Consider the following 27,755-nt stretch of genomic DNA (forward strand, 5'->3'; position numbering starts at 1 on the left):
TTTCAAATATGTAAACTTTATTTCAAAATATATACTAAGTGCAATAACTGCTAAGAGTACGATACAAAAACAGAAGACGATGAAAAAAATATGCAAGATATCTCAGAATTCTCTATTTTACATAATCCATTTTGTCATAAGATTCTTGCTTAGGTTTGGAATAAATATTAACAATGAATTTCAGTTGTAGCTTAAGCCTTAGCCATCCCCCGCGAAAGTATGACTGTTTTCTCAGGCTATGAAGTTCGAAGTTGATTCAATTTTCTTTGTTAATGCAAAGATCTTGATTTTCGTAACGGAGTCACATGATTACTATTATTTATGATTCCAATACAAAAGTTTATTTAAAAAAAGTTTTATGCTAATTGTGCTCTGCCAAAAAAAATCATTACTTGCATTAAGAGAGTGCATGCTTAAATCGGTAAGCGTAATTGCATGTCAGTTTCAGCCACATATAGTTGCATAATTGCAGACAATGCAGATGTTTGAAGAAAACATTTCCAAAATTTTTCTTCCATTAGCATCATCTTTGCTTGTGTTTATAGAAATTATTTATAATAGTTAGTAAAGTGTATTTTGATATGCATTTAGTCATTCATATTGCCTCTATAAATGTTAAATACGCTGGTCTAAGATTGTACCACCGAACCACTGCAATGTGATTCGGGTAAAGGCAGCCAAAATATAGAAAATATAAATCTGATTACTATGATTAATACTTGATTATGTAAATGTTGTTAGGACTTTTTTTATCATCATATATATTTTCTTAATAAATGTTCAATGGAAGCTTAATAAAATATTGAGCACATTAGGAATTCATAAACGTTAGCCCCTGAAGGCCTGGTTACATAGAAAGGGAACATTGCCTCCCTGATGACGTCGTTAATTGGGTGACAACCAACAAATTCGTAGCATTTAGTCTTCAGCTTGAACTCTACAAGTCATCTTGATTTCTTCATTAGAAATTCTAAATCATAAAAAAGAAAAAGTTTCAGTTTCGTGGCTATTACTGGTGGGGGAAAAAATCCTTATAACGGGCTAAATTCAAAAAATAGCCACGCAGAGCGAAAGAAGTGCTATTTCTCAATGATCGGGTAAAATTTCGAGGCTTTATTTCATGTTTCAATGATTTTATTGCAATTTTTGATGAATCCCCTTACATTTCCTTATAACATGACACCACAGAAACCGCTTGGGCTACCTGTGATTTGGAGAAAGGAAAATCCTCAAACGTTATCGCCGCCATATTGGTGGTTTTAACAAGAGATTGCTCACTGACTAGCTTCTTTTGTCAATACTACCAACATGGCCGCCATATTTGTGGTGTATCTCGTATAATGATTGACTCTTGGGAATCGTTCCAAACCACCAATAAAATAGTTTGTTTAAACAAAATCTTGAAAAATCCTTACCGACATCTCAAACTTTGCTTTTCTTTCTCTTAATGTCAATCTCTTTGCTTCTTCCGTCTTAATGAAACCTTCCCTCTTTTTCAGTTCCCGCTGTTGTTGATCCATCAGTTGTTTATAAGTCTTGCTGGTCTTTTCTTCTGTTTTTACACTCAGCGAAGGCTGTGACTTCGAGATTTCGTAGGTCCGTCGCGATGTAATGGGTCGTACTTCAAACTTGGGGTCGGTTGAGATGTCTACCTTGACAGGTTCCATTGCTCCTCTGTTGGTTGTTGGGGGAGACGAACGAGACCTTGCTTTTGATCCCACCAGACCACGTGACTGATCACTAGGACCCATGTCCCATAGATACTTCCTGCTTTCCCTCTGCCTTTCCACTTCATCAGATTTAGGTTTTTCTTTAGACAGTTGGAACATGTCTTCATGTAAACGCCTTGTTGGTGCCCCTTCAAGTTCTTTCAGCGATCTGCGCCTATCCTCGGGATTCCCGCGTGGAGAAATACGTAGTCCCGTAATTGGATCTCGCTCTGGTTCTCCAAAGGGGCTTTTAACATGTGGAACCTTTGAAAATACCATTGATGGACTCACACTTTGTCTATCTCCACTACCTGGTCTACTGTTTGATCTACTACTTGATTTGCTTACACTCGGCCCAGTACCTCTTCGATCTCCCAGATAATGCCTTGCCCATGGATCATCAATGCTGTCATCTATTTCAAACGACGACAAATGTCTTGGTGAAACTCTTGGAGGAAGCGATTTTGTTTTTTCCTTTCTTTCTTCTCTGCTGATTTTCGGTGTTCTTTCAAGGGATGGTGTGTAGGTTGGAATAGCAGGTTCTTCGTTAGCTTTCCGTGGCGTGCCATCATCGTTTATAACATCATCGGTATCGATGTAACCTTGCACGATGTCCCATAGCTTAGAGTCACCCCGGTTGGGTGAGTGGGGTTCTCGATATGTGGGTGAAGTAGGATCCTTCCGTTTGTCAAAGGAGAAACTTCCATCACTGTCTGGAATACGCTTCACGCTTACAGATCCATCAGAAACATTGGGAAGGGCGCGTGAAGACTCTAACTTCAGTACCGGCGATGTGGGACTCGCTAAGCTAGGTTCTGAATCAAACGAGGGAAAATCTGGTTGTGATTCTAGTTCAGCAGTGTGAGCTATTTCTATTCTCTCTATTTCTGGTTTGGGTTTGCCCCTCACTACAGAGGTTAGATCGTACGATTTTGGCGAATCGGAGTCAGAATCAGACGGAGACGACGACGACGTATCCTTTCGTTTTACGGGATCCTTCTTTTTTGAAGAGGAATCCTCGTCATCAGATGAAGATGATGACGAACTTGATCTCCTACTTTTCTTCTTCCATCCAGGGAGCTTGATTCCAAATCTCCCTCCTCGAGACTTGCCTTCGGTCTCGTCTTCAGAAGAACTAGACGAGGAAGAGGACGTGCTCTTGCCTTTCTTCTTTGTACGAGGTTTTGCTTCCCTTTTCTTTGATTCAGGTTTGTCCTCGTCTTCGCTTGACGAGGATGAACTGCTTTCTTTATATTTCTTTCTCCTTCCACCAACGTCAATGTCTGGTACAACGACATTTGCGGATGGAGATTTTACTTTTGGTTTTGAAAATATTAAATTGCCATTGTCGTCTTCGGACAATACCAAGTCTCCACCATCGCCATCTGCTCCAATAGAAGCTTCTACAATATCGGTATTCATCTCCTCGATAATCTCGTTTCCGGCATCAGGCATTTCAAACCTTCCTTTTGGCAATCCAAAGGTTGGACCTTTTACATCAACAGACCCATCAACTGAAGGCCCGCTTGAATCGAAATCTGGTAAATCAACATCGATGTTACTTTTCGGTGTACTGAAGTCAGGTGTTTTGATATCTACGTCTGGTCTCGCTAATCTGCCACCAAATGATGGCCCTTTTACATTAGGGGTCCCCACACTAGCATCACCACCAAACATCGGACCATCTATATCTGAGACCTTGAATAAAGTTAAATCGACATCTGGTCTATCGAGGTCAAGTTTACCAACGTTAACATCTGGCCCGTCAATATCTCCCTTGAAAGAGGGTCCATCAAGATCTGGTCCTTTGAAGCCTGGTTTCTTCGATTTCCAATCTGGTAAACTCAGATCAGGCTTTTTAAATTTCCAGCTGGGTCCCCTTGGGCCATATGTTTTATCTTTACCTTCCGGTCCATCTATATCCCCTTCGAAATATGGCCCGTCAAAGTCAGGCCCATCGAAATTTGGTCCTTTCACTTTCATGTCAGGTCCATCGATGTCACCGCTCATTGATGGTCCATCAAAGTCAAGTCCATCAAATCCAGGTTTCTTTACATTCACATCAGGTCCATCAATATCCCCTTCAACAGACGGACCACCAATATCAGGTCCCTTAAACCCAGGTTTCTTCATTTTCCAGTCTGGGAGACTGAGATCGGGTTTCTTAAATTTCCAACTTGGTCCTTTGAAGCCAGGTTTCTTGACTTTTCCATCGGGTCCCTCGATGTCGGCATCGAAATCTGGTCCTTCCATATCTGGTCCCTCGATATGGGGTCCCTTGACTTTCATGTCAGGTCCATCGATGTCACCGCTCATTGATGGTCCATCAAAGTCGGGTCTATCAAATCCAGGTTTCTTTACATTCACATCAGGTCCATTAATATCCCCTTCAACAGGCGGACCACCAATATCAGGTCCCTTGAACCCAGGTTTCTTCATTTTCCAGTCTGGGAGACTGAGATCGGGTTTCTTAAATTTCCAACTTGGTCCTTTGAAGCCAGGTTTCTTGACTTTTCCATCAGGTCCCTCGATGTCGGCATCGAAATCTGGTCCTTCCATATCTGGTCCCTCGATATGGGGTCCTTTGACTTTCATGTCAGGTCCATCGATGTCACCGCTCATTGATGGTTCATCAAAGTCGGGTCCATCAAATCCAGGTTTCTCCACATCAACGTCAGGTCCTCCAAAATCGCCTTCTATAGATGGTCCTTCTCCTTTTGGTCCTTTAAATCCTGGTTTCTTGAATTTCCAGTCGGGCATGCTAATGTCTGGCATATTGAACTTCCAATTTGGCCCCTTAAATCCAGGTTTCTTGACTTTTCCATCGGGTCCCTCGATGTCGGCATCGAAATCTGGTCCTTCCATATCTGGTCCCTCGATATGGGGTCCTTTGACTTTCATGTCAGGCCCATCGATGTCACCGCTCATTGATGGTCCATCAAAGTCGGGTCCATCAAATCCAGGTTTCTCCACATCAACGTCAGGTCCTTCAAAATCGCCTTCTATAGATGGACCTTCTCCTTTTGGCCCTTTAAATCCTGGTTTCTTGAATTTCCAGTCGGGCATGTTAATGTCTGGCATATTGAACTTCCAATTTGGCCCCTTAAATCCAGGTTTCTTGACTTTTCCATCAGGTCCCTCGATGTCGGCATCGAAATCTGGTCCTTCCATATCTGGCCCATCGATATGGGGTCCCTTGACTTTCATATCAGGCCCATTGATGTCGCCACTCATTGATGGTCCATCAAAGTCTAGTCCATCAAATCCAGGTTTCTTTACATTCACATCAGGTCCATCAATATCCCCTTCAACAGATGGACCATCAATATCAGGTCCCTTGAACCCAGGTTTCTTCATTTTCCAGTCTGGGAGACTGAGATCGGGTTTCTTAAATTTCCAACTTGGTCCTTTGAAGCCAGGTTTCTTGACTTTTCCATCGGGTCCCTCGATGTCGGCATCGAAATCCGGTCCTTCCATATCTGGTCCCTCGATATGGGGTCCCTTGACTTTCATATCAGGTCCATCGATGTCACCGCTCATTGATGGTCCATCAAAGTCGGGTCCATCAAATCCAGGTTTCTTTACATTCACATCAGGTCCATCAATATCCCCTTCAACAGATGGACCATCAATATCAGGTCCCTTAAACCCAGGTTTCTTCATTTTCCAGTCTGGGAGACTGAGATCGGGTTTCTTAAATTTCCAACTTGGTCCTTTGAAGCCAGGTTTCTTGACTTTTCCATCGGGTCCTTCGATGTCGGCATCGAAATCTGGTCCTTCCATATCTGGTCCCTCGATATGGGGTCCCTTGACTTTCATATCAGGTCCATCGATGTCACCGCTTATTGATGGTCCATCAAAGTCGGGTCCATCAAATCCAGGTTTCTTTACATTCACATCAGGTCCATCAATATCTCCTTCAACAGACGGACCATCAATATCAGGTCCCTTAAACCCAGGTTTCTTCATTTTCCAGTCTGGGAGACTGAGATCGGGTTTCTTAAATTTCCAACTTGGTCCTTTGAAGCCAGGTTTCTTGACTTTTCCATCGGGTCCCTCGATGCCGGCATCGAAATCCGGTCCTTCCATATCTGGTCCCTCGATATGGGGTCCCTTGACTTTCATGTCAGGCCCATCGATGTCACCGCTCATTGATGGTCCATCAAAGTCGGGTCCATCAAATCCAGGTTTCTTCACATCAACGTCAGGTCCTTCAAAATCGCCTTCTATAGATGGACCTTCTCCTTTTGGTCCTTTAAATCCTGGTTTCTTGAATTTCCAGTCGGGCATGCTAATGTCTGGCATATTGAACTTCCAATTTGGCCCCTTAAATCCAGGTTTCTTGACTTTTCCATCAGGTCCCTCGATGTCGGCATCGAAATCTGGTCCTTCCATATCTGGTCCCTCGATATGGGGTCCCTTGACTTTCATGTCAGGTCCATCGATGTCACCGCTCATTGATGGTCCATCAAAGTCGGGTCTATCAAATCCAGGTTTCTTTACATTCACATCAGGTCCATTAATATCCCCTTCAACAGGCGGACCACCAATATCAGGTCCCTTGAACCCAGGTTTCTTCATTTTCCAGTCTGGGAGACTGAGATCGGGTTTCTTAAATTTCCAACTTGGTCCTTTGAAGCCAGGTTTCTTGACTTTTCCATCGGGTCCCTCGATGTCGGCATCGAAATCTGGTCCTTCCATATCTGGTCCCTCGATATGGGGTCCTTTGACTTTCATGTCAGGCCCATCGATGTCACCGCTCATTGATGGTCCATCAAAGTCAGTTCTATCAAATCCAGGTTTCTTCACATTCATATCAGGTCCATTAATATCCCCTTCAACAGACGGACCATCAAAATCAGGTCCCTTGAATCCTGGTTTCTTCATTTTCCAGTCTGGCAAATCGATGTCAGGTTTCTTAAATTTCCAACCAAGCTTCTTAGCTTTTCCATCGGGTCCCTCGATGTCAGCATCAAGCTCTGGACCTTCCATATCTGGTCCCTCGATATGGGGTCCTTTGACGTTTAGGTCAGGTCTATCGATTTCTCCATCGAACCTCGGTTTGGTACCTTTAAACTTAGGGCCTTTAATGTCTCCTGATAGATTTGGTTTTTCAAATTCTGGTCCCTCGAATCCGGGTTTCTTAAATCCAAGAGAGGGACCTTTGGGGCCACTCATATCTATGTCAGGGCCTCTGACATTTGATCCTTTTGGGTCTTTAAAACCTGGTCCTTGGATACTCATGTCTGGTTTATCGATATCAACATCTACGGATGGCCTACTTCTATCGATTTTTGGTCCATCGAAAGTCATCCCCGCTGATCCCGACGGTAGCTCGTATTCCAAATCTGAGTCATTTGCCCCTGTTTTTGATCCACACCAATTGAGCTTAGGCTTTTTGACTTTATTTTTTGAACGTTTGACTGATGGTCTGTCAATATCCACGTCAACATCTGGACCTTTACCAGATACCTTTCCTTTTGGGTATTTAACATCAGGTCCATCGAAGTCCGCTTTGGCTGAGACTTTTCCTTTCGGTCCCTTGAAACCGGGCCCTTTAAATTTAACGTCTGGAGCATCAAGGTCTTCTTCAATTGATGGTACTTCCACTTTTCCTTCTGGGCTATTTAGTCCTGCTGACCCTGAAGGGAGCTTGTACTCGTCATCAGAATCGTCCATTTCTTTACTTGATCCACAGCACTTTAGCTTAGGACCTTTCAGTTTTGGCTTTTGGGCGCCATTTATGGAAGGTCCATTAATGTCAGGGCTGTTGATATCTGCATCAATATTAGGTCCTTTGGGTCCTTTAATGTTAACATCAGGACCATCGATACCTCCATCGAAATTAGGACCACTAAGTCCACCAGAGAGTTTTCCTTTAGGTCCTTTCGGTCCTTTAAATCCAGGTCCCTTTATGTTCACGTCAGGGCCATCGATGTCTCCGTTAAATGATGGCCCAGCAATATTTGAACCACTTAGTTTTCCTTTGGGAACTTTAAAGCCAGGCCCTTTCACGTTCACGTCAGGGTTATCAATGTTAGCATTGGGACCATCAAAACCACCGGACAGTTTTCCTTTAGGCCCCTTAAATCCAGGCCCTTTAACGTTCACATCAGGGCCATCGATGTCTCCATCAAATGATGGACCATTAACGTCGGGACCATTCAGTCCGCCGGACAGTTTTCCTTTAGGCCCCTTGAATCCAGGCCCTTTAACGTTCACATCAGGGCCATCGATGTCTCCATTAAATGATGGACCATTAACGTCGGGACCATTCAGTCCACCAGACAGTTTTCCTTTAGGCCCCTTGAATCCAGGCCCTTTAACGTTCACATCAGGGCCATCGATGTCTCCATTAAATGATGGATCATTAACGTCGGGACCATTCAGTCCGCCGGACAGTTTTCCTTTAGGCCCCTTGAATCCAGGCCCTTTAACGTTCACATCAGGGCCATCGACGTCACCATTAAATGATGGACCATGGAAGCCGCTCCGTAATGCAATGTCTTTTTCTGGGCCTTTAAACTTTGGTCCGCTAAGCTCGGCATCACCATCAATATCCGCACCAAAAGAAGGACCTTTTGGTCCAGAGAATTTTCCTTTTGGGCCATGTACTTGAATGTCGGAGGTTTCTGTGTCAGCGTTTATAGAAGGTGGTCTCACAGACCCCCCAGCTGAAGGAACACCGTAATCTACGTCCAAGTCATCTGTTGTCTTTGGCGACGAACAACAATTCAGCTTTCCTCCCTTCTTCTTCTGGGCAGCATTTGGTCCTGAGTAATCCATTCCTCTTCCATCGACATTTCCTCGGCCGGATATTTTTCCTTTTGGTTCTTTGCCTTCAGCTTCGTATGCGTAGTTCATTTCTCCTTGAGTTTTAGGTGAACCACAGCAGCTTGCCCCTGACTTGGCCTTCGGTTGAGATACAGCTAGGTGTGGAGGCCCGGAGCCATCTCTATTGTATTTCATATTTGCTGAAAAAGAAGAAATATCAAATGAAAATCAAATTTTCAATTTAAAAAAAAAGTATTTATCCATCTTTAAATCCATTCATTTCTCCCTCCCTACAACCATCCATCTATCCATCCATATTTTATTTATTTAATCTTAATGGGTTTATTTTGTATTATTATATTGTTTTCTGCTCACCTTTAATATTGTGCGAATTTTTCACCACTCCAATTTTTATTTTCTTGCCAGGAGCATTTCGAAGTATGTTCATCGAGTCCTCATAAGACTTTCCCTTGATAGGTACCCCGTTGATTCCAACAATCTCGTCACCTTTAAAAAACAAAATAATTAACGTTATGTATAACAGAAATGCTCAACACCTTGGTCACCAGTCTTAACAAGACGTGACCACGATAGCATATAGCCGCCATGATGGATGATGACATAAGAAAGCCCGCTAAATTTATCCAATATGGCGACTGTGGTATCACATGAAGGCCAAGGATTTGGTATGGTAGTCAAGGGTGATTGGCTAGTATAAGGGTTGCATACCTGGTTCAATACTGACTTTGCTTGATGTTGGGTTGTAGACTTTTCTTACGAACATTGCAGGGCTGGGAAACTCTGGTTCCTTTGCAATGAGAACGTCTAGGGAGCCGTTGTTACCTTTACGTATAGATGTATCTACAACAGGCTGTAAAAAAAAATCGTTGTGGATTACCTGTGGTCGCTGATAAACAGGGGACATCCTCTCTCATCCCTCATGTATAAGGGGCATCTATACTTACCCCTACTATATAAGGAATTTGTCCATCGGGACCGGAGACTCCACCAACACATGCATCTGGGCCGTCAAATCCATCATTACCCATCCCTCCCTCCATGTTGATGACATGCGACTTTGGTCCTTGTACCCCTACATTTCCACCAGATTTTCCAGAGATATTTAGTTTACGAGTGTGACCAACGGGTTCCAATTCATAACCGTAATCAGATTCTCCTTTGGTTTTTGGCTTGCCACAACAGTTTAACCCTGACTTGCCCCGTACTTTTGGGCCACTAGCGGATACATTTCCTTCGGGAATTTCAACAACGGTATCACTTGATGTACCGGGTCTGTTCACGTCTACACTGGGCATATTTGCGCGCATTTCAGCTGAAACAAACGTACAAACATACGATAAGCATACTGGTTTGCCTCCTTGCCAGTTGGGATTCTTAACACGCTTTATGTTTATTTGATCTTTCATTTCAGTTTATTAATTGTAGGACGGCCATAATGAAAACTACTGGGCTACCAGTAAATGTATGTCACCCTCGTTAAATAAAGTCAATTTATTTATTTATTTTAATAATTAAAGCTACAAGGCACTTAGGCCAGTGTGTTTAACGTCCTGAGAAAAATGTCTACATGCGTGCCTACATGGTATTTTCAAATGGTACTCGTACATACTTATACATTTTCGTATCAAAATATATTGTTCACTGAACACAAACCTTTCTTCTGGAGTGAGTTCTTGACTATGGTTAGTTTTAGAGGTTTAGTGTCACCCGGTACAGGGTGTAGAAGACTTTTAGATTCTTTATGCGACATTCCTTCAAGACTCTTGCCATTGATTCCAACTATCTCATCACCTGGAGGGAATGAATAACAGTTTCATTTGATTGTATGTCACTGTTGCAAGCAATGTTAATGGGCAGTACACTACTGATTCTGCGCATGTTGCGTCAGAGATCCGATTCAGACGCTAGTGTGAACCGGTTTTTGCTTTACGACGATCAAGCAGGGAGAATCGATCAAACTGCAGCACCGTACCAAGGGAGTTCTTTCTGGTCCGAAGTCAATCACCCAAGAATATTTAGTTGCATAGCACTAAGCATTTAAAACTTGAGGGGGAGGGGATTGGGCGCCATTAACTTCAGTTTGGAAATCCAGTATTACCACAGGAAGTCCAGAAAGGGAAATCAACGCCTTATCTTACCATATTCAAATACCCCCACTTTGGATGCTGGTCCATTAGGAACTACTTCGCGAACAAACATCGAAGGAGTCGGGAACGTTTTTTCATGTGCGATCATCAGCCCAAGTGAGCCATCTTGACCGCGATTGATCTCTGTGTCCATCTTGGGCTAAAACAGTTCAATAATTTACCATTAAAAATAAATATAAATAAACTGCTTTACTCTTAATATTATATAATAGTGTCGGATGTCCCACAAATCTTGTTCTAAAGAGTACTGCAAGGGTTACGAGGCAATTTTATTTTATTTTGTCAGGACATGAAACATTTGAAGCCATATATGATTTATTTTCCAGGATCAGAGTTTTAAATTCTGGGATCAGTATTCTAGCTAATTTTGTTTAGCTTGTGGGACATATCAACGGTGACTAAGGGAGGCGGAACTATGAATTTGAATCATTTCCTACAGATTTGAAAATTCTTACCCCAACAATATAAGGTATTTTCTGTTGTGGTCTGTTCATTCCTCCTCTTCCATCCACATCGGGTACATCAACTGCAACCTCTTTGCTTCCAGGACCAAAGGTCGGGTTCGTGATACCGATATCTACATCATTACCTATGCATTTATAAATATTAGGGATTTATTACATTATCAGGATCATGCACAACAAGTATTAATTGTCGTGGTATGTCGCTGCTTCACCACGACGCTGGTGCATTGCTGGATTTTGACTAAAAAGATACCACCACTTTCTGAATTTTGTGACGGAAACAAAAAGCTCCACCATCTCGTGTCCCGACCTCTGTAATACTGACGTAGCCATTCTGTATGCCATCTTCCCGCCAACCCCTCAAGCATACGCAGTACGTTTCTTTTAGCATGATCACTGATATCTCCATCAGTCTTTGATTTATCAATGCAGATTGATGTATACTCAAATTATAAACTTGAGCAGCGAACGCAGAGAATCGGATTAACTCCATCAGTCCCTGATGTTTCACCGCGCGCCGTATGGGAAAGATATTTCTACGCATGTTGAAATAAATCAGTTGGGCGTCAAAGACTTGATACAGTTACGTTGATGATAAAAACCAACTATCAGTTTTTATATTTTGCAACTAGATAACTATCAGCACTGCTGAGAATAAAGGGCTCCCCTGTTAACAAAAAAAGACTTGATACAGTTACGTTGATAATAAAAACCAACTATCAGTGTTTATAAATTGCAACTAGATAACTATCAGCACTGCTGAGAATAAAAGGCTCCCCTGTTAACAAAAAAATTCATTTTGCAAGAAAAAACCTTGGATAGATTAATACAAATGTTGACGACAAAGCCATTATTGACAAAAATGAAATACAAAGTGGTGGGATTTGATGGAGTGAGTTTTCAGAGAACGCTTAGTGAACTACAAAAGTGTTTAGTGTGTTGCCGGTTGATTTCTTATTTAAAATGACAGGTATTTATGTTAATATAGGGACAACATTTAACAAACTACACTGAGATCAACAGTAAACTGAGAAAAGAAAAAAACATTTTCAGTATCTGTCATGTTTTAAACTATTCTCAATTCTATTTATATAATAAACATAAGCTTTAAAAAATATTTACTAGAATTATGTTTATGCTTCCAAGTAAGAATAAAAATTTATTAATTCAAAACTTGTCTTAACAAATATTTCGTAGCTACACTGGTAAATTTAAGAAGGCATAAAAAGATAAGAATATTCTTTACGGTTGCTTTCTTTTAAAATGTTACCACCAATGTTATACCGACTTTACTAGATATTTATCAAAAGTTTGGCCTAAGTTTTTTGGTTGAACAACGGAAAGTATCACTCGACGAAATAATGGATTTGGTCATCATATGTCCGCTTGGCAAATGTTGGGCAAATATGGTGCTCTATATTTGCCCATACATTTGCCTATGCAGGCAAAGGTCGGGGTAAATTTCTAATAAATTTGCCATTGCTTTGCCATACATCTGAACACATGGGTAAATATGTTATATATTTGCCCTTAGTTTAGACGCATTTACCCAGTGGGGATATATGATAACCGTTTTTGCCCTATATTTGCCCTATTGTCAAATGAAGGGCACATATGAAATCAACTTTGCACTAGGCTTTGCCCCATATTTACCTGGGGAGCAAATACAATACCCCAAACTGAGTATATCCGATGTGAGGTTTCCGTTTCAATTTATTGCAATCAAAACTTTTCAAAACAAATCAATAATTTTTCAACTGAATTATGATGGATGTTGGCTTGTTTTTACGACTTACGAGGGGGGAGTGCATGCAGGTCCATCTCAGTCATATGTGTCAATTTTTTCTCCTAACGCATGACATCAATGTTGCGACCACATTAATTCAATCATTGTTTTGCTTTGATGTCATGAAAGTGAGGTTATATGCGTTGATACACACAGGAAAAAACGCGGACGATGTATTTTTAATATGCGTAAGTCGTACATGCGTTTTTTCCAGTGACAATAAGAAAACTCATTAACCCATTAACCTCAGCTGCATTTCAAACCGCTAACATCTGTAATATTATTTGAAGCATCAATTTTGTTTAGTCTAAACATATGAATTCATCTTTTTTATTGGCAATATATGCAATTTCATTCATAATTATTTTAATTCATCTAATTTTAAACTCATCAAAGAATTCATTCAATTTTCATTTTGACTATCTAGTTACTGATGCACAGTTCAAACAGTTTATTTTTGATAGCTTTGAATATTTTTCCTGGATGATACTTTACTGTCATTTCCATCATCCGTACAATTTACGTAGTAAAGGACAAACAATTAATACTCTTTCTTTGTCAATAACATCGTAAGCAGCAACAAACTGGCTGTGTATCCTTTGTATGGGAATGAATGTAGAGGGCCCTTCCATTTCAAACAAGTTTCTGCACCAAATTTCATGTGGTCTGCCAATCCTGTGTCTTTCTGGATGTCGCTGATACCATCGAACCTTTGCCATACACAATGATTCCTGCTTGCCATCAATTATAATGGTTTGTTTAAGAAAGAAATCGACAACACCGGGGCGCAAGTCAAATGAATCGGTCTCAATACTGCCACTATATTGGCCACACCAACTTGCAAGAATGAAGGAAGAACGTTCCAGTCTAGAGTCAGAGGACCCTAGCTTTGTCCCCGAATATCCAATGGTACTAATTCTCTCAAACGTATCGGTAACACATTCAATGACCGAGTGTTGAGGTAAAATTGTTTCATAAGCTTTAAAGAGATATTCTGTATAGTCATCATCAAGAACATCAATGGATCGAGGTGAAAAACATGAGTATGCATTCATATTGCTCCACTCTAAGCAACGTAGTACTTGACCAACTGAAAGATTAAGTGTTGATGGTATTGATGGGATGCTTTCGCCAAGTGTTCCTACTTGTTGTGCCTCCTGAAGAAGTTGAAATACTGGTTGGAAAGTTTCTCGAAATCTCTCTGGTAAAGGGATATCTCTTAGTTCATGCTTTTGGAGAAATTTTCTCATGATTTGTATTTCAACAGATCTATTGTTAGTTCGAAACGCTCCTAAAATCCCATTGAAACGTTCGAAGCTGAAAAGCCAAAATGAATATACAGGCCCGTAATCTAAAATACATTGTTTGAGGTGCAGGTGTAGATGCATGTTTGGCGTAACACGTTCCTTTCCATATCGTTTTTCAAACGATTTACAAAATTCCACTAGGTAATCATGTCCTTCTTGTAGCTCTTCAGTTGTAATAAGTGGAGAGCAAAGGTGAAAGCAGGACAATACGAATAACCTCCACAGCTCCAAATCATCTGTTGGAACGATATTCCAAATGCAGAATACAGAATACAAGAGAGTCCATGTTTTCCACTGATCAGCAGTAAATCCTCCAAACGATGTTGATATCTTTTTCGGGAGACGCCCAATAAATGATGGTGCTTTGACGTCATCTACCTTTTCCTGGATTTTATTCAAATTTTCTTTAGAAATAATTGGCGTTTCAGCATTTAGCCATACATTTTTCATTAAATGTTTTGCTGTCCCTAAAAACAAATTGTGCATAGGATCAACAACATGGTAACGAGTACAATCGAAGTAAGGCAACTGTAAGAGTTCAGAATATCTTGTTCCAGTGGAAGTTTCAATTTGGTTTCGTTCATCAGCGGTTGTTGCATTGAGTATTTTCTGAGCCTCTCTTCGGTGCTCTTCATTTGTCCTTGGTGTATCGTCATCTTCGAAACCTGAAAAATCCATGCTACTAAAATCTCCGGGAAAAAATCTTGTGCACTTTGAACACCCTCGGTGAGCAGTACATCCTAAGAAACCGCAAACTTTTCTTAGTGCAGGAATGTCACAAGCAATACAAAGGAGGGCAGCTCGAAAACATCTTGCTGTTCTACTCCCATGAGGCCGAACTTGGATGCCTTCGTGCCACAATAAGTTCAATTCGGCTACAAGTGGTTGTAAGTACGTATTGATATTCAATTTGGACTCGTGTGGACCAGGTATTACCCCAACTATTATTACGTTTTCCTCTTTGTACCTTTCTTTTCTCGGAAGATTTAGGAGGACCATATATATGACTCCAACGCTATAGACACTGTGCTTAAAAGGCTGAAACCAGTCAACATTCAGCATAAAAGCATAATTATTAGGCTGGGCAAGGAAAGGAGTGCCGTTAAAATATTGCCAATCTTTCCACACTTGGCCATCGTAAATATCAACTAAAATATCGTCCGGTACATTCTGATTTCTCCAAATCTCACATTTTTGTACAAAGTCTGGTCGCTTAATAAAGTGAGTTAGAGTGTCTCTGATGCTTTTATAACAATAAACTTTATGTGGGTACAATTTCGTCTGTCCATTTTTCAAACGAATTTCCTTAAGCAATTCCGCTCCACAAGGTGTGCGGCGAAACAATTGACGGTGATTCGGAAAAGCAATGTGAGAACATGGTTTAGCAATGACACGCCCGAATCTTGTTGTTATGCAGTCTTGAAAACGGTATAGGGTGTCGCATTTCGGACAAACAACATACTTTGAATGCTTATTTTTAAAAGAAAGATTTTTCAAGAGTTTGAAGGAGCTCGGGAAAACCAATACTGCGGTTGGGAAAATGATTGGCGAAAGCTCACACAAAACCTGAAAAATCGCTTTAAAAAAGGCGAGGAGAATATCAATGCCTCGGTCTGGTACAGAAAAGTATGCAGACCAAAAGCACACAAACAAGGCAATCCAGTTAATAAGGGTCACTCGGGAACTTGCTTCGACGGCAACGCTTATTTCTGCACTAGATTGTTCAAAATCTCTTTCTACGTCTTCGATATCAATATCCCAAGTTTCAACCAATCTCCTTCTTTCATTTCCTCTTATCTCTTCATGGTCAGATTCACTGTCCAACTTGTCATCCAAAAACACTTGATCTTCTTCCTCAAAGTTATTTATTCCGTCTCCTTTAAACATAAGCAAATACGATGTATTTTATTCATTCGGCATTGTATAACTGCAACATAGTATAAGATAAAGTCTGAAACCATTATAATACTAGAAAAAAAAAAAAATGTCAGTAAAAAAAACCTCATGGGCTAAGGGACCGGTCATTATTTAAGTTGGGGGGGGGGGGGGGGAGAAAAAATTGGGGGGGGGGGGGGGGCTGAAATTTTTGCTAGTGAAAGTCTTGAAATTTAAAAATGACTTTTAGGGAAAATTTTTAAATTTTTTACTACAATCCATGGGGGGTTTTCGATAAACTTGGATGCCTTCAAAGGGGGGGCCTTGAAATTTTTTTGCGTCACTGACAATTTCTCCTCCCCCGCCCCCCCCCCCCCCTACCTCCAACTTAAATAATGACCTGTCCCTAAATGTATAATTTTGACCCAAATTTTGCTCTGAAAATAAATGATTTCCATTGAAAATAAAATATAAATTTCTAAGTCAGCAAAACAACAATTTATAATTCGTGAAAGAAAAATGATAAATCGAAAATAAAAAACCCAAGAGACATATTAAATAAATTACTTATAATTGTATTTCTCTAACTTGACAAACATGTTTTGCCGGATACCATGCTATCTCAGGATGACCACAGTCATGAATTGATTTGGAGACGAAAATGTACAGCAATATCCATTTGAACATAGTAAATTCTTTTTGGCGTTTTAAATGAGTTATCTCTAGCTATGATTTTATAAACTCTTTGAATGAACCTTTCTGAATGAACACTGAGGTTTTAATGGCAACCATAAGCCGATTACTTAATAATGCACCCTTCTTAAAAGTAACGGTGAAAACGAGGCTAAGATAGAAATAGAAAAGAATCATTTGTACCTCTAACTTAATCTCGCTTCAATAACACTAATGCTTGGTAGTAAATCCAATAGGGGAGCTAGATCATGTGCAAATCAGCCGCTTGTTAAAGATTCAGTCTTTTATCTATGCAGTTTGACTTTATCATTTAAAGATTATATAATCTAATCATCAAATAAACGTATAACATCAATACCTTTTTGTGAAGTAGCTGGTAAGAATTCGTCACTTGATGGTTGGTTTGTATTTGGCACATCAGAGGAGTCTTGATCAGTTTGGTCCAAAACGTTTATCTCGCTGTAGTCATTAGAAGAAGTGTCGTTCTGGCCGTCAATCTCGTGAGTGAAAATACTATCATTTGAGTCTTCGTCGTCATTCCGCTGTAATTGCCATTGATTTGTTAAAGGATCATAAAATTCTTCTTTGTGACGGCAAAATACTCTGTAATGTAAATCTTCGTTACAATGAAAGCAATGATAACGCTTTGACATCGCAGAAGACATTTTGTTTTCCAGAACTATATAATTAAAAAGACGTTGTGTATCATTGGGATAATTACTCAAAATCCAAGCATTTTGAATGGCTAACAGCCATATTCCAGCGTAATAAAGTTCCACGTCCATCAACCACATGCCATTGGACAAAAGCACGCCGGATCTTTATTACCGCGCCCTTTTCCTTAGAGCTGTCACTGTTGGCGGCAGATAATGGTACGATGGTTTTAGAGCTAGAAGCTAATCAAGTTTATTGCAATGATATTTCGTGAATCTAGGCTTTAGAAAAAATTTCATAACTTTATAAAATGGAGCAAATAGCTTTAAGATAATAGATATATTACTTAACATGAATCCTGGATACAACTTCAGCATTTTTATAAGACAGTTATTCCTTTTTTTATTATTAGACTTCATTATATGAACGTATATGTCATCACAAGTCACGTGATACGCCGTGATAGATAGGGGGTAGATTTGTTCGGTGGATGTGCTTATTCGTTCATTCGCCTTTTGGTCACAAACAGGTAACAAACTCTGTCGGTCATCTAGTTTCTCGCACATTCTATATCTTTGCTTATAAATTGCGTTCATTCGTCGCGATCAAAAAATGGGAAGAACATCTACACCTTTACCAGGACGCCCAATGCCAATCCATTCTGTTACTGCAACTACCAGTACAAGCAGTACGAGTAGACATACTGAAAATGGCGCCAATTCTCAAAGGCTTAATATACTTATTCCCTCTGTCCCTGGTGGTAACGAGGATGTGCTAAGAGAACACAGAAATCGCCTATTGCAAGCAACAAGCGAGAATGAGAACGTTGACCCCGACAGCGAAAAAGAAGAAATTTCTTCAAATTTCGAAACGATTGTAAAACAGTTTAAAGAACTGCAAGAACAAAACCGCCAAATACTAGCCGCCTTAAAAGAAAGCCAGCAGAACAAGGACAACAGCAAGACCAAGATTACTGTCTCAAAGGCTGTTGCAGTAAGTAAAGTGGCAATATTTAAAAAAGCAAGCTATTTTTATTGATAATTTTACTGGGAATTCTTGGCGCGAAGAGTAGTTGGTATAATTATGCAGCGGTATAATTTATGCAATGCTAAAATTGGCGGGAAACCCGCCATGGCAGTGGTTAATGCTACCAAACTTTACTATTGATTTCCAATAACAAGACACTGAATGATAATGATAATTTCCTTTTTTGTAAAGGAATTGATTTGATTTCGATTTTTTTCCCAATATTATACAATCACAGCCATAAAAATAATGAAAACATTATTACTATGTCTAAGAATAACTTAAGGTACATCTTATGATTTTAATGAATTATATTATGTTATTACAGTCTGAAGTACGCTTGGTAGCAAAGAAATTACGGGACAGGGAAGAAAACCCTCTTATATGGGATTTTACTAAAGCGTAAGTATAAAAATTTAATAAAAATGATCTTGTCTGAATCATCCATAGTTTCTTTCCATATTAAGTTTCCACTTACCACTCAAATATGGCATTTCCTAATTAGTTTCAGAGATGACGTCAACGAACAGATTAATAACGCAATAAGGGATAGAGTTCTGAATGTTCATAAGGATGTCTCTGCCGTCGAGTTAGAAGGTATTTATGTATTTTATATTACGAAGTGCGAAAGGCCTTATGCACCTATCAAAGTTAACCCGGGGGGGAGGGGTGAGGACAAAGGGTGGTGGTGGTCGTGGGGGGGGGGGGGAGGGGGTAACGAAATCCTTTTAGAAATATTCAAATGCCGAAGGGAGGGGAAGCAGTTTGAAATAAAATAACACGGAAAAGAAAAAAAAACAAAACAAAACAAAACAAAACAAAACAAAGCAAAAACAAATGGATGCTAAAGGAGTAATTGTCGGCCAAATGCCAAAATTTCTAACAAATTTTGTCTCAAGTTTTAATATATGGGTACTTGATATAATTTCAGCTGCCCTTAAAAGTCACTTTCTGACGAGAAGAAAGAGAAACAAAAGAGAGCGTTCAGGGGCCCTTGGAAGGCATCAAAAGGTGCAGCGGAAAACACAAAGAAAACAAAATGTAAGTAAACTGAATTTGCAACGATTATGACTTTGTTTAATAAGAAACTTTGACTGACGGTGTTTTTTTTTTTCTTTTTTCTTTTAGCTCCTAAAATCCAGATCCAAGGCAGCGGACTTGTCAACCTCGCTATCACCAGGGGACAAAGAGAAAGTCAAGGCAATTATGAAACTGGAGTATATGTCATCAGAGGAGTCGATGTCAGAGGCGGATGACCAGGCTGATGACGATACAGCGGACAGTGGCTCTGATAACGAAGGGGGCCCTACTAAGCAGAGTAAAGTTTTAATAAAACACCCTCTGCCATGGAGAAGCCCCCTAGCTAATCAGTTCATGGAAAGCATGGACCGAAAGGCAAAAAGGAGGCTGTCAGAGCGCAGTCTCACCATGCTTTTGAAGCGGAAAATCGGGGAGCCGTCAAGACGCCCAAGGCCATCTGGAGGTCCCGAATGGGCATTGAGAGCCTAAAGGTTTTTATCAAATCAAGGGCACTGGGACACCGAACGTGGTTGGGGTTTCTACGAGTTTTATGAATTAAATCTTGTGTCACTGTTCCTCCGTTCCTTTGGCCTGATTTCTAGGGTTTTCGTTCTTCTTTCGATTACTTGAACGTTATACTCGTTTACTTGAAGAAATCCAAAGGTCAAACGGTATAGCAGCGGCTATCTAAGCCTATTGACCTTTGGATTTCTTAAAGTAAACAAGTATAATGTTCAAATAATCGAAAGAAGAAGGAAAACCCTAGAAATCAGGCCAAAGGAACGGAGGAACAGTGACACAAGATTTAATTCATAAAACTCGTAGAAACCCAACCACGTTCGGTGTCCTTAATTAAGTTTTTGCAGTTATAAATGAAGTGTACTACTACAGAATATCTAAAAAGAATCGTACATAAGCCACAGATCGATTGACAACTAAATATATTATGATCTCCTTTCACAAATTCTGTCACAAGATGAAACAAACACCTATAATTAATTTACAGAACTAGCATTTTCAATTAGTTGTAGTTAACAAATTGTTCATAGTTAATTAGTCGTCAAGAAAAGGAAATTCACAATAAAAATGTTTCAGTATGATTTATGTCTTTTTTCCTGCTTCTTAGTATAGGTTAGCTATGTTTAAAGTATGAGGTGGTTGTCACGACATATATCGTTTCTATTTTTTTTGGCCTGCCATAAGTGACAATAGCTGAAGACTGATAATATAGTTAAATTTAGCAAATATGATGAGCATAATTCAACTGAGCAAATATGGCTAAGACGCGCTGGTACATCTAAGGCATTAAGGGGGCATTAATCACATATACGGTCAGAGCATATCGCATGGTATATGTAAGGCATAAATCACATATACGGCCTGGAAAAATACAGGGTATATGTAAGGCATTAATCACATATACGACCTGGGCAAAGACAGGGTATACGTAAGGCATTAATCACATATACGGCCTGGGCAAACACAGGTTATATGTAAGGCATAAATCACATATACGGCCTTGGAAAATACAGGGTATATGTAAGGCATAAATCACATATACGGCCTGGGAAAACACAGGGTATATGTAAGGCATAAATCACATATACGGCCTGGGCAAAGACAGGGTATATGTAAGGCATAAATCACATATACGGCCTGGGAAAATACAGGGTATATGTAAGGCATTAATCACATATACGGCCTGGGCAAAGACAGGGTAAATGTAAGGCATTAATCACATATACGGCCTGGGAAAATACAGGGTATATGTAAGGCATGAATCACATATACGGCCTGGGGAAACACAGGGTATACGTAAGACATAAAACACATATACGGGCTGGGCAAATACGTGCACATATCAAATGAGCATTCACATTTACTACCGGGTAAATGTATGGATGATATGATATCTGCTATATATTTGCCGTTTGGGATTTTACTGGGCCATACGGACTTTGCCATCTGTGCCCATGGGATAAATGTGTAGGTACATATCATATACAGTCATTGGGCAAATATTGTCTACTATTAGTCAAATATGATATTTGCCCATATATTTGTCTATATGTTTGCCTACATGACAAATCCATTTTTTCGTCGAGTGTATGTAGAAAGCTGCCGCCAGATAAGTTGCGCGAACTGGCGTACAAAAGCTATAGTTATGTTAGGGCATATTCTATTGTCACTTCTAGATCTGACACTTGCGAAGCCTTAAATATTTCGAATATATGCTAGAGATTCTTATCATTAACTCCAACACACATCTTTTTCTATTTTACTGTATTTTTCCATGAACTTTTCCTTGTTAAATTTTCGTTGTGTTGTGTGTTGTGTTGTGAATATTTATTTCTAAGCTCCACTGAAATCACGAAAGTGGGGAAAACTTGTCAAAATAGACTTAGCATAAATAAAATGAAACTATCGTTGACGGAGTCAAAAGTTTTGTAGCGTTGATTCTCGAGTTAATACGTGTTTGTTTTAACAAAATTGTGGCTAAAGAAAAATCTCGTTCACTCGAGGAATGTATTGAATTATTCTTTCGTCATTCCGTCGCTATATTGCAGTGAAAAATCAGGTTTCTTCTGGTGACTTCACTTCCGACTCGACGCTATTTGCGTGTTTAAAAGAACACTAGAACATCCATGATAAATTATGGCTGCAAGACTTAAAAAAACCCACAAACGAATAATTTTACTGATAATTTTTGCGCGAAACATAGGAAAAAATTAAGTTGTTTCCAGAAGTTTTCTCTTCCTAAAAGCTCTTTACAGATGCAAAATTCAAATATTCATTATAAAATATCCAGAATATTCACGAACTTGAGTTTTTTAAATTAAAATATGGTATTGGATTCGGAAGATTCGGAAAACTTTAAAAAAATTATTATACCAATGCTACGAATATTGAAACAGTAGGCTGGCTGTTTATTGCAACACCTTTGTTCTTTCTAGTTTTTAATACAATGAAAAAATTTAAGCTTGAAAACACTTTCAAATTATTCAATCGATAAATTTAATTATTTAAAACAGAACTTTACTTGAGACGACAATTGTAGTGATGAGAAACATTTGTAGATTAAAGATTTAGATTTAATTAAAATATGACGAGAAAAACTGTTAAGACGATGAATAAAAATATAAAATCAGTAACAAATAAAAATGGCTTATTTTTTCTGAATCGAATTCGGAAAAAAATTGCCTTGCTTCGTTTTGACTTTTATTTTAATTTTACAAATTACATAACACTTTATTGAAAAGACTTAATTCAAAGGTGATAAAACAAGCACTTCTATAAGCTAGTTTATCTTTCATCTTAAGAAACTTTTATATAATTGTTTTTCTTTATTATTGCCAAGTAAGGAATATATTTTCATCTCAATTGAATTTTTGCCAAAGTAGCTATGACAATTTAAAAAGTATACAAATATAAACAATTCAGAGGAAGTTAAAACAACTTTTACTAATTGAAAACAATTGGTTTCCATAGAAATTCTGTAGTATTAAACTTAAGACGAAAATTAAGTAGTCTTAACATTATAGAATTTCAGGAAACTATGGATTGAACTCAAAGAACTTCTGGAGCGGAACGAGCTCGTTCTTTTAAAAAAATGCTTGAGAAATTTTGCTGTCAGACGTGATTTTTAGAGAACTATGATAAATGAATTAAGTTTATCTTGCAATAAACAAGCAAATATTTGTTAATAATGCTACAGAAGGCAAACAAAGTGTCCAAGTAAGCGAGTGTCAACATTCTAAGGTGAAACAAAGCAGTCCAAGCTTTAATTCTTAACTTCTAGATACTTCTTCTTGTTATGACGTTGCTATATCGCGGAGGTTCACTAAGTAATCGACGGTAATTATCATCTAAAATATTACAGACTTCATTTATAATTCAAATCTTACCTGCTGTCCTGATGGCAAATTTTCTTTCACAATATGGGCAGTGAACTGCTCCATCGGTCCCAAGTACGCCAATCTTCCCATCTCTGTCATTATCGGACCCTTGTTTACCTACAAAAATATTTAAAGGACGAAAAGTTCAGCTTCCGAAATTAATGAATTAAGAATAAACTAGAAGAAGAGCAATAAAACGCTAAAAAACTCAGTTAGTTACCTTTTTTTCTGCAGCAAAAATACCATATTACAAAAGATATAGCCACTATTAAGATAAGTGAAGCCAATAAAGCAAAAACAGCTACGAGAATTTGAGCTTCACAACTTAAACTTTGCGCTTCTACTATAGACACAAAATACACGAGAAATATAAACACGATCAATTCCTTCTTCGAATTTCCAATTGCAGGCATTTTGGACAGTATTTTCAAGTCATCTCAGTTTAGCGTCGTTTTTTTGTGTGTTTCCACGGCGTACGCTAACGTAGGCAATTGTCAGAGAACCTTAAAGAAATACCGAAGTTCACTCCACGAAATGACTTGTATTTACATGTCAATTAATGAGCCTATAATTCCTGGTTTGATTGGTTAGAATCAGTCGACCGTACGACAGCATTGACATTGGGCATTTCGTAAAGTATTAGAAGTATTTGACAAGACTCAAATGCGTGGAATAGTTGAGAAAAATAAAAGACGATTTGTCAGGAATTTTTCTTATCGAAGCGGTATCTCGACTGCGACCTTTGCAAATGATTTTACAGTGTGCCTGCAGGATTATATTGATAACCCCGAAAAAATGAAGTTCATATTTGCATAAGGAAAGGTGGACGTGATTCGTAGCATCATTATAGACAATATTTTATACAATTGACATTTTACAAAAGATATAAGGCATCTTGCAGACATCTTCTCCACAAGATGTCGTTAATTTTACACGGTGATAGATTAAAAAAAATGAAGTATTTTTTGCTCAGAATAAATGAGTTTCAAGTTCACATAATTGAGTACAATACGAGCGTAGCATTGCTTTCAACTTTTGTTCCTGTGAAATATTCTGTGCATTCAAAAAGCTTAAACAATGAATTGTTTATTTGACTGTAGAGTTGAATGGAGTAATCCTTTGATCAAAAGCTATAAGAAAACAAAAAGATTCTCTTGAAAAATCTCATTAAGATTTACATATTTATTCTTCTGTTTCGACCAATCAGAAGAGCCACCGACCTTCTACTCGCATAGTCTGAGACTAAAAAATTGGCGATTATTAAAGTCGCTCTTGTGCAATTTTTTACTTCTTTTTTTTTTTTTTTGAATAAAAAATTAATTTAAAATATAAAATTAGGTATGTGGTGACGCAATTTCTAAACAATTTTTAAACCAAATTGCTAAAATTCCGATAAAGTCTTACGAACGATAATACTGTTAAAAGACTTTGAAATTTTACATGAACTTAAATCGTGAATGTTCCACTAAAAGATTTTTTTTGTGTACTTATAATCTAAGTGTTTAGAATTATATCCAATTTGTAGGAATTGGAAGTTTTCATGTCACTTCAGTGAGCTAGCGATCAAGAATTCATGTCTTGTTGTGTCCACAAAAGAAGATCCAAACAAATCATAGGGGTCTTTATGTGTCATATGTATTAAAATATGGCGTAGCATACAAATTCCCCCCCCCCCTCCCTCTCCTAAATCTTATAGACAAAAGAACGTCTTTGAAAATATGAAGAGATTTTTAAACAAATCTTTTTTTTAAATCTCATACTAAAAAGTTAATTTATATCAATATATTTAATAAAACGTGCAAATTGAAGTCACTGCTCTGAAAATGTTGATCATAACTTTAATTATATAATTTTGATATTAAAAAAGCTAATTTAAGATATTTATTTGAAATATTTGCTTTGTTATGTTTGCTGAACAATGCACTGATATTTTAAAACAACATCAAGATTTTGATTCCCCACTGTTAAAGATATTTGTGAATTATAAACAGTGACAAGAAATATTGGCATATCTTGTGCGTCAAATGGCATACGTAACCAAACCGACCAGAAACGACCACTTTATTCTGGATCATCGTGTGAACTTATTTATTTGGTCCCAATTCACGTATCAATGGCAAGAGAACGATGTGGTGTCGCCTCCAGCAAAATTACGAGCGTGAATAAGTACGAGTGCGTGTGAGCCTGTTCTGGAGTTTGTTGTGGGTGTTCATCTTTAGTACGTTGAGGTTCAAAGCGTAGATAAAGGTTTAGTAGATGTGAAAACAATTACGTCAACAATCAAAAAATGTTGACCTTGGACAAGATCACAGTTAATTAACTATGAAAAGATTGACCAGCGTAGATTTGATCACGTGATACTCCAGCCAGTAGCCAGACTCACGTCTTTGGTATGGTAAACACGTGCGTGATGTTCACACGGGTTATACCCAAGTATCTTTATTCTAAAACCATGCCGGGGTCAGGCTCCGCATAGATACTCGTTATACCAAAGAATTCAATGTGGTCAATTAAATAGCTTTAATGTTATTCTTTCGTAATCGAGAACGATTAATGCAGTTCTGCCTCAACCTATGTTAATTGCCATAGCAACAACTTGGTTAAGACGTTTCTGGTAGAGTTCGTACTAATGTGAACACTATGACCAGCGGTAATATGACTTAAATGAAAATGGTCCGAGAATGAAAACTCACTAACCAATCAAATAATGAAACCAGTGTCCGTATGAACGTATGCTTCCTAGTTGAAAACCATCTCTCACTTGCTTGGTCAGGATATTGATTGCTACGAGAAAATAGAGACCTATTCTGGATTCCAGGAATTCGGATATTCACTTAACACAATTTAATTATTGCCCGGAACAAGACTAGTGGGCGAAACTAGAAAGAAAGTGAGGAAAGACACAACTTTTCTATTTCCAAGTCAGGAGGAGAAAAGTAAACTCGCACTGAATAAAATTAGATAACTCCTCATTTGAAAGTAACACCAAGGCGAAAATAAATTAGTCTTATCAAGAAAAGGAAAAAATAAAAATAATGCATTGGATCTTAACAATCCGCCTCCAGCAATAGAGTCCAACTAAAAAAAAAATCGGTTCAATCTGCACGTTTGGCTTGTTCTTCAACGACTTCTCCAGGAAAAAGTAGCGTTGTCCTAGTAACATAGTTGGTCAGAAAGTCGGTTGCTATGCAATTTCACATCAGGTATTAGACTTCAATACTTGGATATAATATTAACATAAATCTTTTTCGCTAACAATAGTAATAATCGATGATAAAATTATCATTTTAGAATAAGCTTTTTTTTTAGTATTTTGAATCCAAAGTTCGTTTTGTAGAAGAGTGGAACTTCAGCAGATCCAAAGCCGTGTAAAATGGAATCTTAAAACTCAAAAATGAATCAGTTGATAGACTTGAATATATAATAATTTGGGGAATCGAGAAAATAATTTATTGAATTGCTTTAAAATGAACTAAAAATCATTCTATTTTTCGTGCATACACAGTAAGATAAGCGGAGGTCGTTATCAGAGTTTTAGAGAAATTTCTAGAGGTAGTTATTATGACTTACAAATACTTACTCAGTTTTAATTTTTTCATGCCAATAACGAGAAGATTTCCGGATTTGCGAGCGAAGTATTAGACGCCTTCAAGACTAAAAGTTGAAATCAGATAATAATACAATCAATATATCCATCACGAGAGAATTCTGCATGACACTGGTGCTGTTTCTGTTAATATTTGTAAAGCGGAGATTCATGTTCAAGAGAACTAATAATGAGCAAGGGCTACGGTGATGAATACTCGTTCACATCGTCCTGGGATGAGAGTGACGTCAATCGAAAGGTAACAGGTTGCCAGCTGCATGTGTTCAATTTCATGTTCCATTCGCTTACACGTGCGCGTATATTTACAGTATCGCAAAGCGCACTATTAGAAGATGTCCATGAAGGAAATAAACTCGACAAAATGCCGTGTTTATTAAATTAAAAGGAAGGTTAAGTTGTTATATCTCAGGGAAACAGACACTTATGTCATTAAAAGTCAAAGATAAGTTCGTTGACAAGCACTCAAAGATGAATAGGATAAATGTGATAAATCAAAAAGCATGATCGATGTCTTCACAAATGCTAAGAATGAAAACAATCTACAAGCTAGATAACTATACCCTACTCTCTCTGCCCAAGAGCTGCTCGTAGACAGAGCGATTATTGGTGCACGACTTCTTAATTTTCTTATAGACTTGAGAGTGAAAAACATCCGAACATCACATTATTAACTTTCCTTATAGAAGGCGATGAATCACGATGATAATTTTTTTGACTGACATTAGAAATCAGATAGAAACTTGAAAGAGTTCTTGATATAATTGGCTTGTAAAAGA

At 38.5% G+C, this 27,755-nt stretch overlaps 3 protein-coding genes across 5 annotated transcripts; 1 reads left to right on the plus strand and 2 right to left on the minus strand.

Moving 5' to 3' along the window:
• Positions 1 to 27,090, minus strand: LOC116303794 (uncharacterized). 3 transcript variants are annotated; one of them, XM_089040985.1, is made up of 11 exons: positions 23,593 to 23,979; positions 23,382 to 23,489; positions 11,107 to 11,240; positions 10,643 to 10,790; positions 10,158 to 10,295; positions 9,449 to 9,816; positions 9,213 to 9,354; positions 8,859 to 8,990; positions 4,979 to 8,683; positions 1,416 to 4,672; positions 1 to 970 (listed from the first exon to the last, which is right to left on the minus strand). In XM_089040985.1, the coding sequence occupies exons 1-11, from the start codon at positions 23,783 to 23,785 to the stop codon at positions 962 to 964; spliced, it is 8,334 nt and encodes a 2,777-aa protein (XP_088897111.1). In that variant the 5' UTR covers positions 23,786 to 23,979; the 3' UTR covers positions 1 to 961. The 3 variants fall into 3 exon arrangements, with proteins under 3 accessions (XP_088897111.1, XP_088897110.1, XP_088897109.1); XM_089040984.1 differs by lacking the exon at positions 23,593 to 23,979 and adding an exon at positions 26,953 to 27,090 and having other exon boundaries at positions 1,416 to 8,683; XM_089040983.1 differs by having other exon boundaries at positions 1,416 to 8,683; positions 23,593 to 23,980.
• On the minus strand, positions 13,327 to 17,242 carry LOC148905006 (uncharacterized). Its single transcript, XM_089040989.1, has 2 exons — positions 17,135 to 17,242; positions 13,327 to 16,085 (listed from the first exon to the last, which is right to left on the minus strand). Exon 2 carries the CDS (start codon positions 15,268 to 15,270, stop codon positions 13,408 to 13,410), a length of 1,863 nt encoding a protein of 620 aa, XP_088897115.1. The 5' UTR covers positions 15,271 to 16,085; positions 17,135 to 17,242; the 3' UTR covers positions 13,327 to 13,407.
• Positions 16,525 to 20,197, plus strand: LOC148905007 (uncharacterized). The gene is made up of 5 exons (XM_089040998.1): positions 16,525 to 18,423; positions 18,785 to 18,858; positions 18,962 to 19,053; positions 19,388 to 19,497; positions 19,585 to 20,197. Exons 1-5 carry the CDS (start codon positions 18,043 to 18,045, stop codon positions 19,963 to 19,965), a joined length of 1,038 nt encoding a protein of 345 aa, XP_088897124.1. The 5' UTR covers positions 16,525 to 18,042; the 3' UTR covers positions 19,966 to 20,197.
• Positions 27,091 to 27,755: the final 665 nt, after the last annotated feature.

Source organism: Actinia tenebrosa, unplaced genomic scaffold (assembly GCF_029948245.1).
Source record: "Actinia tenebrosa isolate PJP-AT-01 unplaced genomic scaffold, QUT_ActTen_1.0 PGA_scaffold8__29_contigs__length_14323225, whole genome shotgun sequence".
In the NCBI taxonomy this organism is placed as follows: domain Eukaryota; kingdom Metazoa; phylum Cnidaria; class Anthozoa; order Actiniaria; family Actiniidae; genus Actinia; species Actinia tenebrosa.

Coding starts and splice junctions, on each gene's coding strand:
- LOC148905006 (XM_089040989.1), bottom strand. CDS start 15,270: ATGCTGAATGTTGACTGGTTTCAGCCTTTTAAGCACAGTGTCTATAGC.
- LOC148905007 (XM_089040998.1), top strand. CDS start 18,043: ATGGGAAGAACATCTACACCTTTACCAGGACGCCCAATGCCAATCCAT. Junction 18,859..18,961: donor ATATGGGATTTTACTAAAGC/GTAAGTATAAAA, acceptor TTTCCTAATTAG/TTTCAGAGATGACGTCAACG. Junction 19,498..19,584: donor AAACACAAAGAAAACAAAAT/GTAAGTAAACTG, acceptor TTTTTCTTTTAG/CTCCTAAAATCCAGATCCAA.
- LOC116303794 (XM_089040983.1), bottom strand. CDS start 23,785: ATGCCTGCAATTGGAAATTCGAAGAAGGAATTGATCGTGTTTATATTT. Junction 10,791..11,106: donor AAATACCTTATATTGTTGGG/GTAAGAATTTTC, acceptor GAACTGTTTTAG/CCCAAGATGGACACAGAGAT. Junction 10,296..10,642: donor AGTGGGGGTATTTGAATATG/GTAAGATAAGGC, acceptor CATTCCCTCCAG/GTGATGAGATAGTTGGAATC.